The 17,431-nt window shown below is 38.1% G+C and overlaps 2 protein-coding genes across 5 annotated transcripts in view; both read right to left on the bottom strand.

Annotated features, from left to right (window-relative positions):
* Window positions 1-11,517, bottom strand: part of LOC128031382 (protein numb homolog) — a 43,926-nt gene extending 32,409 nt beyond the window's left edge. For all 4 annotated transcript variants that reach the window (XM_052619608.1, XM_052619610.1, XM_052619609.1 and 1 more), the window contains exon 1: window positions 11,314-11,517. The gene's annotated coding sequence lies outside the window, so the exon portion shown is untranslated. The remainder of the gene's footprint in view (window positions 1-11,313) is intronic.
* A 2,071-nt stretch (window positions 11,518-13,588) lies between these two features.
* The window catches only part of LOC128031453 (polypeptide N-acetylgalactosaminyltransferase 16-like), a 28,811-nt gene continuing 24,968 nt past the window's right edge, over window positions 13,589-17,431 (bottom strand). The window contains exons 14-15 of the mRNA XM_052619724.1: window positions 15,739-15,855; window positions 13,589-14,626 (exon numbers count right to left, since the gene is read on the bottom strand). Of these exons, the coding sequence (XP_052475684.1) occupies window positions 14,483-14,626; window positions 15,739-15,855 (261 nt within the window). The 3' untranslated portion in view covers window positions 13,589-14,482. The remainder of the gene's footprint in view (window positions 14,627-15,738; window positions 15,856-17,431) is intronic.

Here is a 17,431-nt window from a genome sequence, read left to right as displayed (position 1 = left end):
CGGCCGATCGTTATGCGCATCTCGTCAGTAAAGCCGGTTCTCTAATCAGCGGTAAATTCCATCAGGTGCGTGATTTCACACAGAGCCAAAAAACGCTGAAAATGAAGTGGATTTGCGCATCTTCTCAGTTAATAAAGTAGAGTGACTATTGGAACAATCAAAAAATAAAGCATATTTAAAAAAAATAATAATAATGTAGAAAATATTGAGATATCTAAACGCTAGTGTAAACTAGAGCTGAATTTCACCAACACACTCATGATATATAACAGTATGTATATATATATATATATATATATATATATATATATAACATGATATATAAGATGCAATATACAAAGACAAACTCCATCCAAGCAAAAACATTAACACTTTTCATTTCTAAAGTGACAAAAAAAGAGCTTCTCAAAAGTTGAAACTGTGAAAATCCTAAAATATCTAAATTTCCAGATGTTGACTTTTCAACCTGCTCATGTAATATCATGGGCAAAGTCTTAGCCAAGACCTAAATCATACAGTCTAAAAACGCTGGATGTAATACTAGAAATGACTAAATAAGCTATTAATAGTGCAACAGAGAATGGCTCCAGGAGTTCAGATATGCCTTTTATGGGGCAACGTCACCTTGAAAAACTCCATTCCAGAATGGACAAAAAAAAGCACCAAGTGAAAGAGCAGGAAGGATGAATTAAAAGGCAGAGAACCAGAGAAAATGCCAGAGCGAGAGAGAATCAGTGGGGCTCTGAGCAAGGTTAATTCCTCTAATGACTCTGATGAACACAAAGAAACTGACTGACACTTCATGTGAACAAACTGTGCGTCTGTGTGCAGTCACCGCTGCATGAGAGAATCACACACGGGCAGGTGGAGAAGCAAATCTCTCCACGCTCTCCAGTGGCGTCAGTCTCACACTGGAATAATGCTCAGTGAGATGCAGTGTCATCTGAAACTGAACCAAGTGAGGTGTCTACGGAGACAACATTACTGGACATCAATGTCTGTGAAAGAAAGTGCAGTATTGCAAAGACGTTATATTTTGAATCCTGAAGATTCAATGTATGTCAACAACAGATCGTCAAATGTAAAAAAAAAAAAGAAAATTGAGTTGAACTGTGCATACACTCTGATGCTTACACAGGTAGGTATCATTATTCTGAAATCAAACCGTTGCTCCTTGAATCAAAAGTGGATCAGATATACATGCATGCATGCTGTTGTTTAGCAACTTTATTATATATGCTTTCAAACATTATTTTAAACATTATGCATTTTCTTTAAAGATAGTCGTGTTATTTTATTACGCTATGAAGAAACGTACATAATATTGATCACCCTCTCATGGTCTCAGGAGAGAAGACAAAAGCTTTTTTCCCCCTAACTGAAATCATGCATTAAATTAGAATATAATTAAGATTTTTATAATATTTAAATAGAGAATTCAAAAAATAATTTTTAGTCATCTTGACAGCCCTACAGGGTGTGCTATCGATTAGATCACGTCAGTATAAGTTCTGTCTTTATGTGATGGGATTCACCGTTTTGAATCACTGCATTTAAACGGAGAATTGATGAAGAGAAAGAAGCATTCAGCATGTGGTAGAGTAAACACTAATAGCACGTGCAGCCACAGCCTCCTCCGTAGTTTCAGACTCACGGCCGAAGGTCTGGAATTCATGGCAGCTTTCATTGACCAAAGACCCGCCCATGAGAGCGTTTGACTGACATGTCAAACAACCAATCACAGTTCGTTTCGCTCATCGCTGCGTTTCAGGGTGTGGAAATGTCACCACAATAACAATAATGAGGACTGAGGCTGAGACTACCTCCCTGGGTCCTAATGCCCGCTCAGGAAGGTGTTTTATACCCACTCTGAAGTGTATGGGACCGCAGATAAGCCATTAATGAGAGCAGAGCAGAAACGCACACAAAAGGCACAACCATTTGCATTTCTAGATGAAAGTAGGCCCGTTTATGGCTCTGTCAGGGTTCAGTGTTATCTGTGAAGGGCAGGTCTGCTCACCTTCACTTGATAAAGCCCTCGGACAGACACCACGACTCCTCAGGACGTCAAACAACAGGAAGTTGACTCCGATATACAATGTAATCAAGGATATGCAGCTCCTGTTCTACATCTCAATTTAAATGTAATACGCTTCAACGTACAGTTTCATTAAAACCATACAACATGAAAATGTTTAGTACAGAAATATAAAGTTTGAAGCACAAGGCCACATTCCTGCGTAATGTTAATAAGTGCACCGCAGTTAATAAATGATGTATTGGAACAGGCAGCCGAATGTGTTCGCAGTGAACTTTATCGACTGAATATCACTGAATATCCAGTGAAATCTCCCTGATGTCTCCAAATAGAAAAGTTCTATTCATTTTACAATTATATCAGTATGTGAGAAAGAGACTAATGAATAATTTACACAATGCTCCCATCATAATTGTGTTGACAAAAGTGCAAGTTATCACCAAATTTAACACATGCAACACATCATTCAAGATAAAATGATGGGGTCACAACTGAAACTACACAAACAAACATAAAAATAGTATTTAAACCTGAAGAAGAACATTGTTAGAAAAAGAATTGCAGTAAAAATATGCCACAGGCCCAGATTAAACAAAGCTACATGGATTCTCAGTTCAACACGTCCTGATTCCATGTGGTGACAATGAAAAATGAAAGTCCGAGGGATTTGAATGCTTTAAGTGCCACCAATAAAATTCCTCTTCGTAAGTAACTCCAGATGAGTTTTAGTTTTTGTGATGCCATTCACTTACATGCTGTGATTTCACATTATAAACTTCAAATGCCATTAAAGTCTGTCCTATTTAAACACCCCAAACCCTTCACTGAATAAAGAAGAGAGTGGACATGTGGTGACGTGGACCCATGTACAGTGTGAGCCCTGCGTCTGATGTACAGTAGTAGTCTGCCCCATCAGCCAAAGGTTATGTCGATGATCTTAAAGGAGCTCAAGCAGGTCTGTCCTACTGAAACCAGAGCCTCTCCGATGGCTCGACTCATGTTTTATTCAGGCTCTGCCAGTCCAGCAACAAATACATCTGAAACCTGGGACTAAAATCAGACAACCCATCCATCCTGATTGAAACCAGCAACCCATTCTTATGCCTGCACCAAATCCTTCAGATAACAAAAGACCATTGACCAGATTGAAAACCCTAATATTCTAATTGCACATGGGTGAGATTCACACACACACACACACACAAACTGCCAAGTACATGTGTGGGTCATCTTTCACAAAATACATTTAAGGAAAGAGACAATATATTTTGCACCAGTAGGAAAAAATCATATAGGGGGGGTATAACTGTCATAATTAAAATAATGCAAAAACTTTTAAATGTTTAAATCCAAAATACATTTTTAGAGCCTTATGAAATTTTTTATTTTTCCTAAATGTATAAAAAAAAAATCATTTTAATATTTCTAGATTCCATTTTAATTGTCTACTTGCAATTTAATAAAACTTTTGGTATTATGTTTTCTGAAATGTTCAATTATTATCAAAAACTGTGGTAATGAAATGAAGGCATAACACATTAACAATTTTAATAATCTTTTAATATGAAAATTGTAATTCCTTTTAGTTTTGGCAAACAACATGCTGCATGACAGAAGTTCACAGTTAAAATTAAAACATGGAAGAAAAATGTGATACATCTTAAAAAAAAAAGTTATAAAATAATTATATTGTATGAATAATTATATAATTAGTAAAGCAGTGAGATTGTCCTATGACTTCAACAGCTACAGGTTCACAAAGTCATTTTTCAACCCTGGACCTGGAGGACCCCAAAACTGCACGCTTTCACTGTTTCTCTTATCTGTCACACACATTTGAGGTCTTGGAGTCTTCACTGATGAGTTGAATCAGGTGTGTTTGAATAGAGAGACATCTCAAATGTGCAGTGTTGGGGTCCTCCAGGACCAGGATTGGGGACCACTGGTGTAAGCAATAAGCGTTTGTAAAAGCTTCATTCGAACACAACCAAAGCAGAAAATAAATGCTGCTATAAGAAGAACAGGTAACAGAAGCCTGTGTGACTCATAGCACACTCGTTCAAACCAGAGAGAGAATTTCATCACACCCCGTCCAACCAGTCTGACCGCTCAAGGAGGCCCGATGAGGCCTGTGGTATCCACCTTCTCCTTCTGGGTGACTGCGGCGCGCCTGAGTGACACCTGAAGCCACCAATCTGGCCATCTCTCTCCCTCCAGGCCCACAACCTCTGAACAAACTCAAAGAACTCATTGTCTGTCGTCCAAGACAATGGAGACTGTACTGCATGAGAAGCCAGTGAGAGATCACGGACAAATGCGTCCAGTGGAGCAAAAGAAGTCCAAATAATGGAAAATTACCCAGCGGCACAGACCGTAGAGTTTTGATTGCTTTGAAGCAATGCGCTCATTAAAAAGCGTGCGAGCCGGGAGCTCTGCTGCTGGATGAAGCTCTGATCAGTCTCAGTGGCGTCTCAGGGACTCCAGCCGAACACTGATCACTAACCGAGGACAGGTGCGTCCAGTTGACTCGATCAGGTCCCGTGCACCCTCTTCTACCAGCAGAGCGCCTGCTGTTTCTAGTCACCGTCACCCTTTCAATGGGAAGGGTGTGAGAGGAACACGCAGACATGGACTGTACGATGTGACTCATCTCACAGGCCTGGATCTGATAAAAGCCGGATCGGCTGAAGGCAGTCCACTGATGAGAGGCAGAGGAAACACACTCCTCTCCAGACTGCCGTCCCCTCCTCCTCGTCCTCCTCCTCCTAAGGAAAGGAATGCACATTCTTCCCACGTTACTCTCGTCTTATCTGAGGGAGGGGAGGAGTGAGCGAGCTCTTGGAAATCACAGTATGTGCTTGTGTGTGTGTTTGAATCATCAGTGTTGAAACAAACGTCTACATCAGCAATCTTCAGCCAACAACGCACAGCTGCATTTTTTCAATATAGCCTAGAATAAATAAAAAAACTGCATGTTTTGCAATAATTGTGACTAAACTGAGATCGACTAAAGGAAGCTCAAACGATGCATGACAAAACCTGTAAATAGAAACGCTCTGCCGGTAAACAAACCACAGGAAACATCCTGACTTCACCTCAGTTGCAAAAGCAGTAATGACAACAGCGATGCTAGCGAAAGCAGCACAGCGCAACAGGCCTCGTGTTACACAACCCGTCCTGCGACAGGCGGTGTGGAGATTGCTAGCGGACCGTGATGCAGCAAACAGAACAGATTTCATGACAGCGAGGAGCCTTCAGTAAGCTCTCTGGCCTCCGCCACGATCAAGCCTGCTTCTGACACCCAGCCAAAATCTGAGTGCACCGGCTGAGGAGGCTTCCCTGCATGCATCCGTGCTCTCGTACCCCGTCACTGCTGATGCTGACGAGGATAGCAGCGTCAAAGCTGCGAGCCACAGGACGTTACGTGTGCAGGTTATTGAGAAGATATCACGGTGTGCCACAGGTTGCAGATTAGCACGCGGCTGTCCTTGAGCGTGAGGCTGATGATAATCATGCAGAGAACAGAGCACTGCGCTCTTAAAACTGCAGAGCCTGCTTTAACACAGCTGATTAACACTCTTATGGTGATAATTAGCTTCACTATCGAGAAGCTTACAGCACCGAATCATCCCTTTCACATTTAACACATTCACAAAGGTCTCTTATATAAGAACTCCATATGAAAAGGCACAGTTCACCCCAAAATGAAACTTACTTTCTCTGCAGAACACAAAGGAGATGTTTAGTAGAATGTTCAGGTTGCTCTTTTCCACACAACAAAACAAGGACAAAAAAGCTCCATAAAAGTAGGACTGGGATATATTTGCAATATATTTGCTCACAACAGAAAATGAGAGAATGTTTTGTATATCGTGATAATGTTAAAGATGTCATATGATGCGATTTCAAGTTCTCCTTTCTCTTTAGAGTGTTACAAGCTGTTTGTGCACAGATCTCCTTAAAGCTGCGGTAGGGAACTTTTGACGCTCTAGCGGTTAATAAACAGAACTGCTTGCGTCTTGCGGAAGAACATCGTAGCCGGAACTACTTCTCTCTGTTTATGTCTATGAAGAATCACAAAGGCACAGGGTTACTCCGCCGCAGTACCCCCGAAGCAATCTAAAATAGTCTGAATATAAACACTTATTATAGGTGCACCCTAGTGATTCAGGACAAGCCAAAAACACGGTTTGGAAAATGGATTCATGGTGTACTCGCTTATTATATACATTTTTCTACATTCTACAAACTAAGTTACGGACCGCAGCTCTGATTGGTTGTTTCTTACCGGGAGCGGGCCGTAACTGCAAATGGCAAAAGGACCACTGGGAGGAGCCAGAGGAGATTGATTTTTTCACAGATTATCTGTCTCATATTCTACTGTCACGACATAATGACAGGTTTAACAAATATGTAAAAAATATATATTTACAAAAGTTACCTACTAAAATAAAATCTCAAACCCAAAGAGATATTCTTTAGAACATATAAGACATGTCCACGCCATCCTAAAATGCTTCGTTTAAATACGCCCCCACAAGTCTACGTCACTGTGTGGAAAGATTTGCATAGCTAAATGTTCACACAAAGAAAGAAGAAGTGACTTTGGTTCTCGCTGTAGTATTGTTGCTGCTGCTGCCATGATGTGGAGACGCTGTGTGTTTCATTGTGAAAGCGAAACTACTTTGTTTGGCCTTCTAATAGAGGTCAAAACTAGAAATCAGTGGTTAAGTTGTATTTACAACCCAAATATTTGTGAGTGTGCAACACATTTAACAGAGGAGTGTTTCCTGAACCTACAATGCGGGCTGTTCAGACTCACAGTCTGTAGGTACGTTTTTATGAGTTTTGAGCAGTAGAGAGTAGCACATGTTGTTTGTTGTTTCTCCAATCACAAATGCAGACAAATAGTTTTATGTTTACATGGCTTGATACGCAACGCAATGCATTAAAATATTATAATCAGTAATCATGTCCCCACTGGATGCAACAAATGCCTCTTTTGTAATGGGTTTTATTGGTTTTCTCTCCACAGTATGGTGAGGTACGTAACATTGCAGTCACACACTTCAGGTATTCGGCCAATCACAACGCACTGGATAGCTGGCCAATCAGAGCACACCACGCATTTCAGAACGATGAGCTTTGTAAAATACAACGCGTTTCAGAAAGATGTGGCATAGAGGAGCAACAATAATGTACATTATGTGGAAAATAATGTGTGTTTTTTTTAACCTTAAACAGCATAAACACACTGCATTACACCAAATACACAAAATAATGTTTTTTTAGCAACGTCATGTGACCCCTTTAAAAGACAATAAGCCAGATTCACTCACCTCTCAGAAGCTGATAGGAGTAACGTGTGTGAGCTCTCTGGGAAGAGTGACAAATGTTTCTTTTCAAATTTTTGTATAATTTTCATACCGTTTATATATAATTTTTATATACCTTTAAGTAAATATGATTTTAAATATTCCTTTTATGTCCATTAATTCAAATTTAGTGAGAGTTCACAATTTTTATACGTGTGGGTATGTATATATATATATAAGTAGATATGTGTGTAAATTTTTTCAAAAATGTAAGAAAAAGTTTGTACATTGCTCACAATATAATAGATTGTGGCGTAGAGGCTGACATGATCACAACTAAAAAAGGTCCAATCTAAATTTCAATTGTAAATGTACAGAATTGTCTTCTGTGCCGCCCTAGACAGGCTGAGGTTCATCCCACAGACTCACAAAATCCTGTGGGAACTGGGAAAGCATCTGCAGACGTCTGGTGTCAAGAGATCAATGCTGAAGTTTCAGACGTCAGGTACAGTTTCTGCAACATGAATTGGTTTGTAATGACATCAGCAATGACCAGTTTCGCAGGAATGTCTCAATGTGAGCGAGCGGATCGTTCTTCCTCTTGCGACATGCTGATGGGTGAGGCTACAGGCAGATTTCAACACGCTATTAAAGTCAAGAGCTCTCATTAACACCAGCACTGTTCATGTAAAACGAGTGCAGATAGTCTGCATAATACCTAAAGATACAGATGTCTCTGTTAGCAAGGCATTAATGATGATTAGGACTTAATTATGATGAGCATTATTCTGCATGCTGATAAGTCTGATGAAGGTTCATTTCAAGGCTACATCATGAGTCCTTAAGAATGTCTTTCAAAGTCATGCATTGAAGGGAAAAACGCCAACTAAGAGGCCTAAAACAGCCTGATGAATTTTCTAAGTTATAGATAAATCTTCATGAAACTCTTGGGCAGTGGAGTTAAAGTTCCCATCATGCTTTTGATAGGAGTGGATCATGAGAAAGAGCAGAATAAGTTACATTTAGTATGTGTAATGCTTGCTAATTTGAAATGAAACTGATTGAGAGCCACCACTCATAAAATTCACAACAACAATTTTGGAGTAAATAAACTTTTTTTATTTTTTTAGCAAAGACATTGGTTTTTAGTGGATATGTGGAGTATTTAAAGTCGACATTAAATGAAAATCATTGACAATCATTGATCTTATCATAAAGGTTTTATGAATGCGTCACTGTTTTGGACCTCGTCATTTTTAATCAAAATTTCATAACTGGCTCTTCCTGTTAAATGGCTTCTCCAATCAATGTGCTCAACACTACTCAAAACTGGCCAGGTGTAATTGTCTGTTAAAGTGCAAGAAGTTGTGAGAGAGAGCTTTATTCAGGGTTCACACAGCGCAAGAGTACTGAATTCAGTTCTCTGGCGCGTCTTCTTGCGCTTAAAAGCTATAAAATCAATTGAATGTTTAAACTGGCAAGGCTAATGATAAACATATGTGCCGACACAGCAGTGACAAATCCTTCAACTGAACAGAGAGTATTTCAGGCCGGCCCCGGGCCAACATGCAGTATTTATTATCAAGACTTGAATCATATAGTTATCTTAAACCTCATATCTTAAATCTCATTCACATCTGCCTCATCCAATCAACAACCAATGGCTTAAACCAATTTTTTTCCCTTTTCCTGTTTTGCATCACAATACGGTAGGAATCATCTGTCACTGCATCTGTTCCATCCTGATTTTAATAACTTCTGACTGTCATCAAATAGACGGGGTTAAATAAATTACTTAAAAAGTTGAAGTGATCTGGTTCTGGAGGAGATTCGCAGATCCCCCGAGCAAACACCAGCACCGTTTTGCTTTAAAAAGAGGTATGGCTGGATTCCCAGCTAACATTTCATAAATGTGCTGTCATTGAAAGTGATGTCAGCACTAAGTCCGAAAACTGGACCTATCCCAGGCCAAAGTCCATGTGCAGAAACAGCAGTAATAACTCACATCCATTCGACCCGCGCCGTGGCTTTACAACAGAGAATCTGAGAATGGAGCCAAGACCTGATCATCCACAACAGAAAGGAGAGCGATCTACAGCCTTCTTCAAAAAAAAAACAACGTAACATTTTCATGACTGCATAAATCATGAGTCCTTTTATTAGGGTTACACATGCAAAACTGTACAACCTTGAGCACAATCATATCAAACATAACCCGACCAGAGTACAGAGTTTCGGATGTGCTAATGATTAACCGCTGAGCTGCCCAGGACTGCTGGAACCAAAGCTAGTAAACAGATACGATCAGATTTCTATCTTGACAGCGTAACCTGTATAAGGAAATGACCAATGACTTCATCCCACAAAAACCCTTCTTAAGTGTGTCGTTTGACAGCGACTCTCATTCAGATGACTCACCAACTGCATGCACTGATTTCTGAATGCCATCACACCTCGGGTAAAGCCAAACCCTCGTAACCAGTCTCGGTTACAACAAAACCTGCTCGTTTTCAATGGAAATCCAACACTGGCTGGTTGGTATTCGTGTAGATCCATCTAGGAATTTGAACTATGGCAGAACTGATGTGGCAGTAAGTCATTAATCCTTGTGTAATTAGCACATTAAGTGCACAATCAACGTTGAAATATAAGCAGAAGGCAGCAGAGACCAGGACTAAGACCACAGGTCATGACCTCTAAAGACTACTGTATCATATTTAATACACAGATATACGGCCTCTTAATGATCCAAACTTCTACTACATGCCATCTGTCGACTGATTGGGAGTTTAGACTGTTTTTTTTAGCAAAATTTATTTTTGTATAATTGTAGAAACGTTGCCCTTCAGCTCAGCTTTACGTGTCTTTTTGCTGTCAAATCTTAATGGACGTTTATAAAATAAAGGTAATTACTTTGATATCATGAGTATTATTTCAAGGACACTTCAGCTTTACTTGATTCTCCAGACATCTTTCTTTTTAGAGTCTTAGATCATCAGGATTTTTGATAAATGTTTATTTGGTTATTTGAATGAAACTGGGGTGTTTTTTTCCTCCATATTCTTACTGTATCTTACTATGAGCCATAAAAGCCTGTTGTGTCAAACACTATGCAAGACAAACAACATATGGATTTTTTTATATAGATCTTTTTTAATATTTTGGCTAAAGATTAAATAAAAAGTGTGATTCTTCTGAAAGGTATGTCCCAGGCTGACCCATGATGCTGCTAGGAGATAGAAGTGACTCCCTGACTAATTAGTTGTGCTGTAGACTAAGATATAATCACGACTCTCACACCAAACCATCCTTCTGGAGTGTGACAGACACACACACACACACGGCTGTCTGTGATGGAGCAGCAAACCGAGGATCACAGAGACATAAAAAGAGCTTAAGTTCCTGACTTATGTCACCCTAAGCTCAATAACTCCAGCAGCACCAACCCACGATATATTTAGAGTAAATTACAGTCCTGTACGTGTCAACAGGCAGCTAATGAACTCCTAACAGAAGGATCTCGCTGTGCTCATGTGTTGATAATAACACAGTACCTGAGAGAGTAATAGAGGAGTCAGTGTTGTGAATCAGCGGCAGGTGAGCTGCTAACCGGCTAGCTGCGCTAGCAACTCTTCAACAAACTGCCCGACCCAACAAACCGGTTAACCCAAGCTTAACCCTCCACACGAAACACACTAAACACCCGGGAAACCGTGTTCTTCGTACGAAACACTAGTTTGAGTCATTTTATCTCGCTAGTGGCCGGTTTTAGCAGCTGACTTAGCCGGATGCTACGTTATGAAGTCAAAGTCAAACAGTCAGTTAGCTCGTTAGCTGGCTAACAGCAACATCTTCAGCCGTCGTTTTAATAATCATCATCATCAGTTTTATTACTGTAACATCCTCACACTCCTCACAGAGTCTCCGTTCAGACAGAAAGGTAAAGGTGCGTCGACTCACCTGTTCAGCGGCGGGTAGATGAGCTGCTCGTATCCACAGAAGATCAGAGGGATTCGGAGATTTACACGACCGGGAAAATAAAATATTATATTCCTCAAGATATGGATGGATCCTAGTGTAACTCTTCACCTGTGTATGTGTGAGTGAGTGGCCGTTGGGTTCAGGCAGCCGTCAGCCGCTGATCTGCGCTGCTGGGCGGGTCACAGTCTGACACGAGCGCTCATTAATTATTCATAACATAAACAATCCGCCTGGGCGGAGCATCCACAGCCCCGTCCAATTATATGTGTCTGCAATATATATATATATACATGGCTGCAACTTAAAGAGACTGTGAATGTAAAAAGGACAAATTGCGTTAAGTAGAAATAAAGCAAAATAAAAAAACTAATTAAAGTAAGCTATAGTTAAAAATATGGCAGACTGTATAATTGTGGAAAAAATAACCTTATAGATACCTATGGTGACAATTTCTACAACCTTAATGAACAGGAGTGAATATGAAATAACAAATGTATTGAATTACTTGACTTTTTTGTTGATTTACAAGTAAAAACAAAACTAACTTCTTTCAATATCAAATGTTTTATTTGTTTTAAAACATTTATTGTATTTTAACAATAATTTGTGATGGCCAATAACTGGCTGGATGACATAAATCTATCTCTTCTCTGTTTTTCTCACAGTGTTCACGGTAAAGCTCCAGTCCAGAATATCATGTTTCAAAATCAAGCATCAAAACATCAGAATTTGCTGGAGATCAGATGGATAAAAGTTAAACACCTCTGTCTCCTGGCATAGAAAATTAATATATAATCTGAACTGAAGATGAGTCCGTTTGTCATCTGCTTCCAATATCAGCCAGATAATAACAATGCAAAGATTTGCAGATACTTCTACAGTCACACACACACATTGTGCATCCCTGTGACTGTACAACAGCAAATCAGCTGGACTTCCAGGTAGACCGGCACAACCTATCAAGCCAAGGTTTGTCATTGAAAGAAAAGAAGATGTGGCAGTATAACATGAAGGTTCTTCAGTATACGCCTGGTCTTCACGGTGCAGCAGAGCACAGGAATGCATGGAATGCACACACATCTCTCTAAAGCTGTCGAGCCTGTCGTGCCCGTCTATCTCACCTGTCTCTCACCCGCTGACTGAGCTCATTCACTGCCTTCAGTCGATTATGACCAGAGAAGGTGTGAGGAACACAACGCTAATGTGTCTGTACATGTAAATATGTATCAGTGAGCAGCTGGTGAGGCACATGTGATCCATCGCTCACAATGCCCTGGTGCTGACCTTAAACTATCAACATCTGATGCTGACCGACTGGAAGAACTGTAGGGAGGGACACAGTTGCTAAAACACTGACTGGAATATATGACATAGGCATCAGTTGAGTCATTGTGTGTGTGTGTGTGTGTGTGTGTGTGTTATGTTATTGGTAGGTTATTATAAAAACAATTTCCTTGAACATATTTGTGAATATATTAGCTGACTGTACTTAGTGGAAGTGTCCATGCAAGTATTAAACACGTGTTTTCCTTTCTGTTTTCAGGGCTGGTTCCTAAAATGTTTGTAATCTATAAATGTCTGGTCATGAAACTTGAATCAGTTGACGTCACGCCGAGTTTGATGACGTGTGCTGTGTGTTTGTGATGAAGGCCTGACCTCTGCTGGTCACTCAGTGCATCACAGCAGACTGACGTCATTCATGCAGGATGCAGTTTATATCCTCGTGACATTTTACAACACTTTTACTACTGCCTTGTTCACATGAACACTTTTATTTAATAAATATATTAAATATGATTAAATCTGAAGTTTTTCAACATAAACAAAACATATAGGCTTTTTTTTATTATTATTATTGGTTATTTTTTTCCACACAAATCTCTTTTACAGCAAATCCTTGTAACTCATACTGAACTGCATACCTACTTTACATGCAAATCAGTCAAACCTTCTTATATAAACTGAAAGCTGCCACAAAGACAGTTTGTGATCCAGCGCTTTGCTGTGATTGAAGACATGTTTTCCTGAAGTGTTTTGGAAATTGAAATAATTATAGAAAATCAACTAAACAAGTTTAATAAATAAAATGAATATATGCACAAATTTTAGTTGTGTTTATACACGTTTCATAAGTTTGTACTATTTTCTGTTTATTCTGATGTGTAAAATAATGTAGATTTAATCTAATGTTTTAAACGTCTCACAGTCTGCAGTTTGTGACTCTTTTACTGTGCCATTCAAAGCAAACAAACTCTACATTTCTTAGATTTTTTATTTTTATTTTTTTTGGTCTTAATCTTTATTTTTCAAACAATGTAACTGCTTTCTAGCGCATGAAAAATGGTTTTGCTTCAAGTAAATACAAAGTTTCAAAAGGCAAACCAATAAGACAGAGGAAAAACAGTCTTTGGGCTTGACATGCTCGCAGATGCCTTTTCATTGAGCTGATGTACAGTATGCAGAATAACAGCGCTTTACACCACATCTAATGTGACATCACAATGCTTTTCTGATAAAACATTGGGTTATTCTATTGTTCAGTGGATCTTCCTGCTTACAGCTCTTCTCCATCATCTTCAAGTAAAGCCAGCACTTGAGTCGACTGCTAATCTCTGACTTCTGTCCACAGTATACGGGGATTCATCTCAAGGCATTGCACTTCATCCCAATTAATACTGAACAAATCAACCGTAAACTTCCACAGTGATAGAATAAGAGCTCAGAGCTTGATGAGAACAGCTACTGAAGCCTACGCTGCACACACCACAGTCTCAGAGGGAATATACAGCTTATGGGTCTGAAAGCTAGTTAAAGGCGTTTATATACATATCTTTTTTTTCTGGCATTTGAGTCCTTTACACAACACTCAGAAAGATAACCCAAGATATCACAAAGCCCTCCTGTCAACTGACAAAAGCATGCAGTGTGAACTTCATGGACATGTCCGAAATGTTGCTTCTCCCTCTCCAGCTGTTCCATGCTAAAGATATGAGGTCAGATGTTTTGGACGGGGTCGTGTTCGATTGGTTTGAGAGCAGCACCTTCAACTAAAACAGTGTGCAAATGTTTTCCTTTGGCTCCTACAGCTCGAGCGCAGCGACCTGACTAAACTCCTCCCCTTTCCCCGCCCTCCCTGCAGCTGTCAGAGTCAGGTGACCAGCTGCGGCTCCCAGGATTGGCTGGACACCTGTGGGCGGCACTGTGTGACCAGCGGAGGGCCTGAAGGAGGCTGGCTGTCCAGACACAAGCCGCTGATCATGTGCTGCAGCGCTGGACCTCTGGGCTTCCACTTCTACAGAGAGACGGAGGGAAACGAAGAGTTAATTCCTTTTATAGTGAAGCAGATCTACATTCACACACTGAAGACAAACATCCCACAAATAAAGCACAGAAAAGTGCATTAGAATCGCTCTTCTTCCTCTTCATGAAATGATCAGTGAAAGAAAACAGAAGTCATCTAAAGGACAAACTATTAATCAGGTTTCATATTACATTTATTTTGAATGTTATTTGCAGGTTTTGCAACCCTGTTACCAGAATCTGAGGCATGTCTGAATAGAATTTTCAACTAGGTTTATTATCATTAACTAAAACAAACAAACAAATTACTTTCTTGAAATAAAAATAAATATTCACTGAAAAAAAAAAAAAATTATATATATATATATATATATATATATATATATATATATATATATTGTTTTTTTCAGTGAATATTTATTTATTATTTATTTTTTTCAACTAGCTGCCAAATGCCTAGCTGTCTAGTGTAGACTGGAGAACTAAATTAAACTATATAAATTAAAACTAATAAAATAAAAATGAATACTGACAAATTTTTAAAGAAAACATTTATCAAATTTTTTAAGAAAAACTAAAACTAATAAAAATGACAAAAACACAACAAAATTAAAGGGAAAATAATATTAAAATAAACTCTCTTTCAAAATATTAACAAAAACTATAACAGTGTATTAGTTGAAGTTTTGTGTTTGTTATTTTCAATAGTTATCAAGGTAAACTAAATGAAAATGAGTTGTTTATTTAAACAAATATATATATAAGGGTTGTTATTAGATTCAAATCTGATCTAATTAATCTAATTAATCACTAATTGACCATGATCTGATTGTGAGGGATGTTCAGACTTCAGGAGATAATCACAAATGAGCCGAGCATGAATGAGTGGACAGGAGCAGAGGTCAGGCTGATGAAAAATGGAGAAGAAGAAAGAAAGAAAAGATAAAAGCCTATTCAGCAAAGCTAACTAAGTTTGTGAGTGGAACCATATGCAGTGGGCTTATGTGAAGATATTGAATTAGAATAGAACTGAGAATAGAGCTGAAACCAGCAGACATCGAGACTAAATATGACCCAGTCTCAGTCGCTGATCAGATTACACACCTGTCTGGACTCTTTGATGTTGCAGGGCTCCAGTCTGACCTTTGACCCTGCGGTGAAGGCTGTGATGGCCAGACACAGGTCATGCTGACGGATCTGAGGCTCAATCAGGGTCCACTTCTGAGGAAACAGGACGGACCAATGATTGAGAGAGAAACGCAGGTTTAGAGAGCTGCTAGACATATGTAACAAATCACAGTTCGTTCAGCAATCACACTCAAAGTCACACAATACTGGGCTTCGTTTATTTATTTGCATTTTTAGTTATTTTAGTTTATTACTTCTCAAGGACTTTATAACATTTATACTGTATATCTCATTCCAAAACAACTCCTACTGCATTACATTACACTTGTACAGGTATATAAACCTTTAATGGCCAAAAATAAAATAAAAAAATTAAAAAATGCAAACATTAAAATAACGTGAATTGTTATGTAATGTATGATTATGTAACTGAAAATATATCTGATGACGTATGTGACCCTGGACCACAAAACCAGTCATAAGGGTCATTTTTCTTTTTAAAATTGAGATGTATACATAATTTGAAAGCTAAATAAATAATCAATAATAAATAATAAATAACCGAGATACAACTATTTGAAAATCTGGAATCTGAGGGTGCAAAAAAATCTAAATATCGAGAAAATCTCCTTTAAAGATGCTTTTGTGCTTCAGGGTCACATATATGTAATTTCCAAAATTAAAACAAAATAAAATCTAAAATAACAGTAAATTATGCTAAATTATATGCAACTAACCCTAAACCAAACCCTAATATGAACTCTAATCTTACAGTAAGTACATGTTGTTAATTAATATTACTCAATGCTTACATATATAATTGATACTGTAACAAAATCACCTTACAATAAAGTGTAACTCAAAACAAAACAATGTCCTTTAATGACCAAAAGTATTTGAAAATAAAACTATATATAAAAAAATGCAAATGTGAAAACAATGGAACATGGAGCGTGTTGTAATTATAATGCACATTATGCATGTATTAATGAGGCAATTATGTAATAAATTAAATAATAACAATTATGTAATAAATTGAATATTTTATTTGCAGTAGTCACAAATCAAAACAAAATAACCTTTAATGGCCAAAAATATATGAAAAATTAATAATATATTTAAATATAAATATTTACATTTAATAAATATATAAAAAATATATTTGTGACCCTGGTGCACAAAACCAGTCTTAGGCCGCTGGGGTATATTTAAAATTAAAATAAATTTTTTAGCAATAGCCAAAAAGAAAAAAAAAAAACACTGTATGGGTCAAAATTATACATTTTTATTTTATGCAAAAATCATTAGGATATTAACTAAAGATCATGTTCCATGAAGATATTTTGTAAATTTCCTACTGTAAATATATCAAAACTTTACCTCAGTCAAACCCAATCAAATGAAGAAATCAGTGGCCAAAATATTTGAAAAAATGCAAACTTGAAAATAATGTAAATAAAACAAAACAATGACGGGCAAATATATATGAAAACTTGCAGAATATATATGCAAACGTGAAAATAATGTAAACAAAACAAAGATCTTGGGAATCAGAATATAATCAGGACATCAGTGGCATTGCCAAACAGTGAAAAGATAAGTAACGAATGACTATTAACACGAGGTTACTGCTGTAGTGTAGTTTCTGAAGTAAGCGAGAAAGCTACTG

Source organism: Carassius gibelio, chromosome A17, assembly GCF_023724105.1.
Source record: "Carassius gibelio isolate Cgi1373 ecotype wild population from Czech Republic chromosome A17, carGib1.2-hapl.c, whole genome shotgun sequence".
NCBI lineage: Eukaryota > Metazoa > Chordata > Actinopteri > Cypriniformes > Cyprinidae > Carassius > Carassius gibelio.
This window is presented reverse-complemented; position numbering and strand designations above follow the sequence as displayed.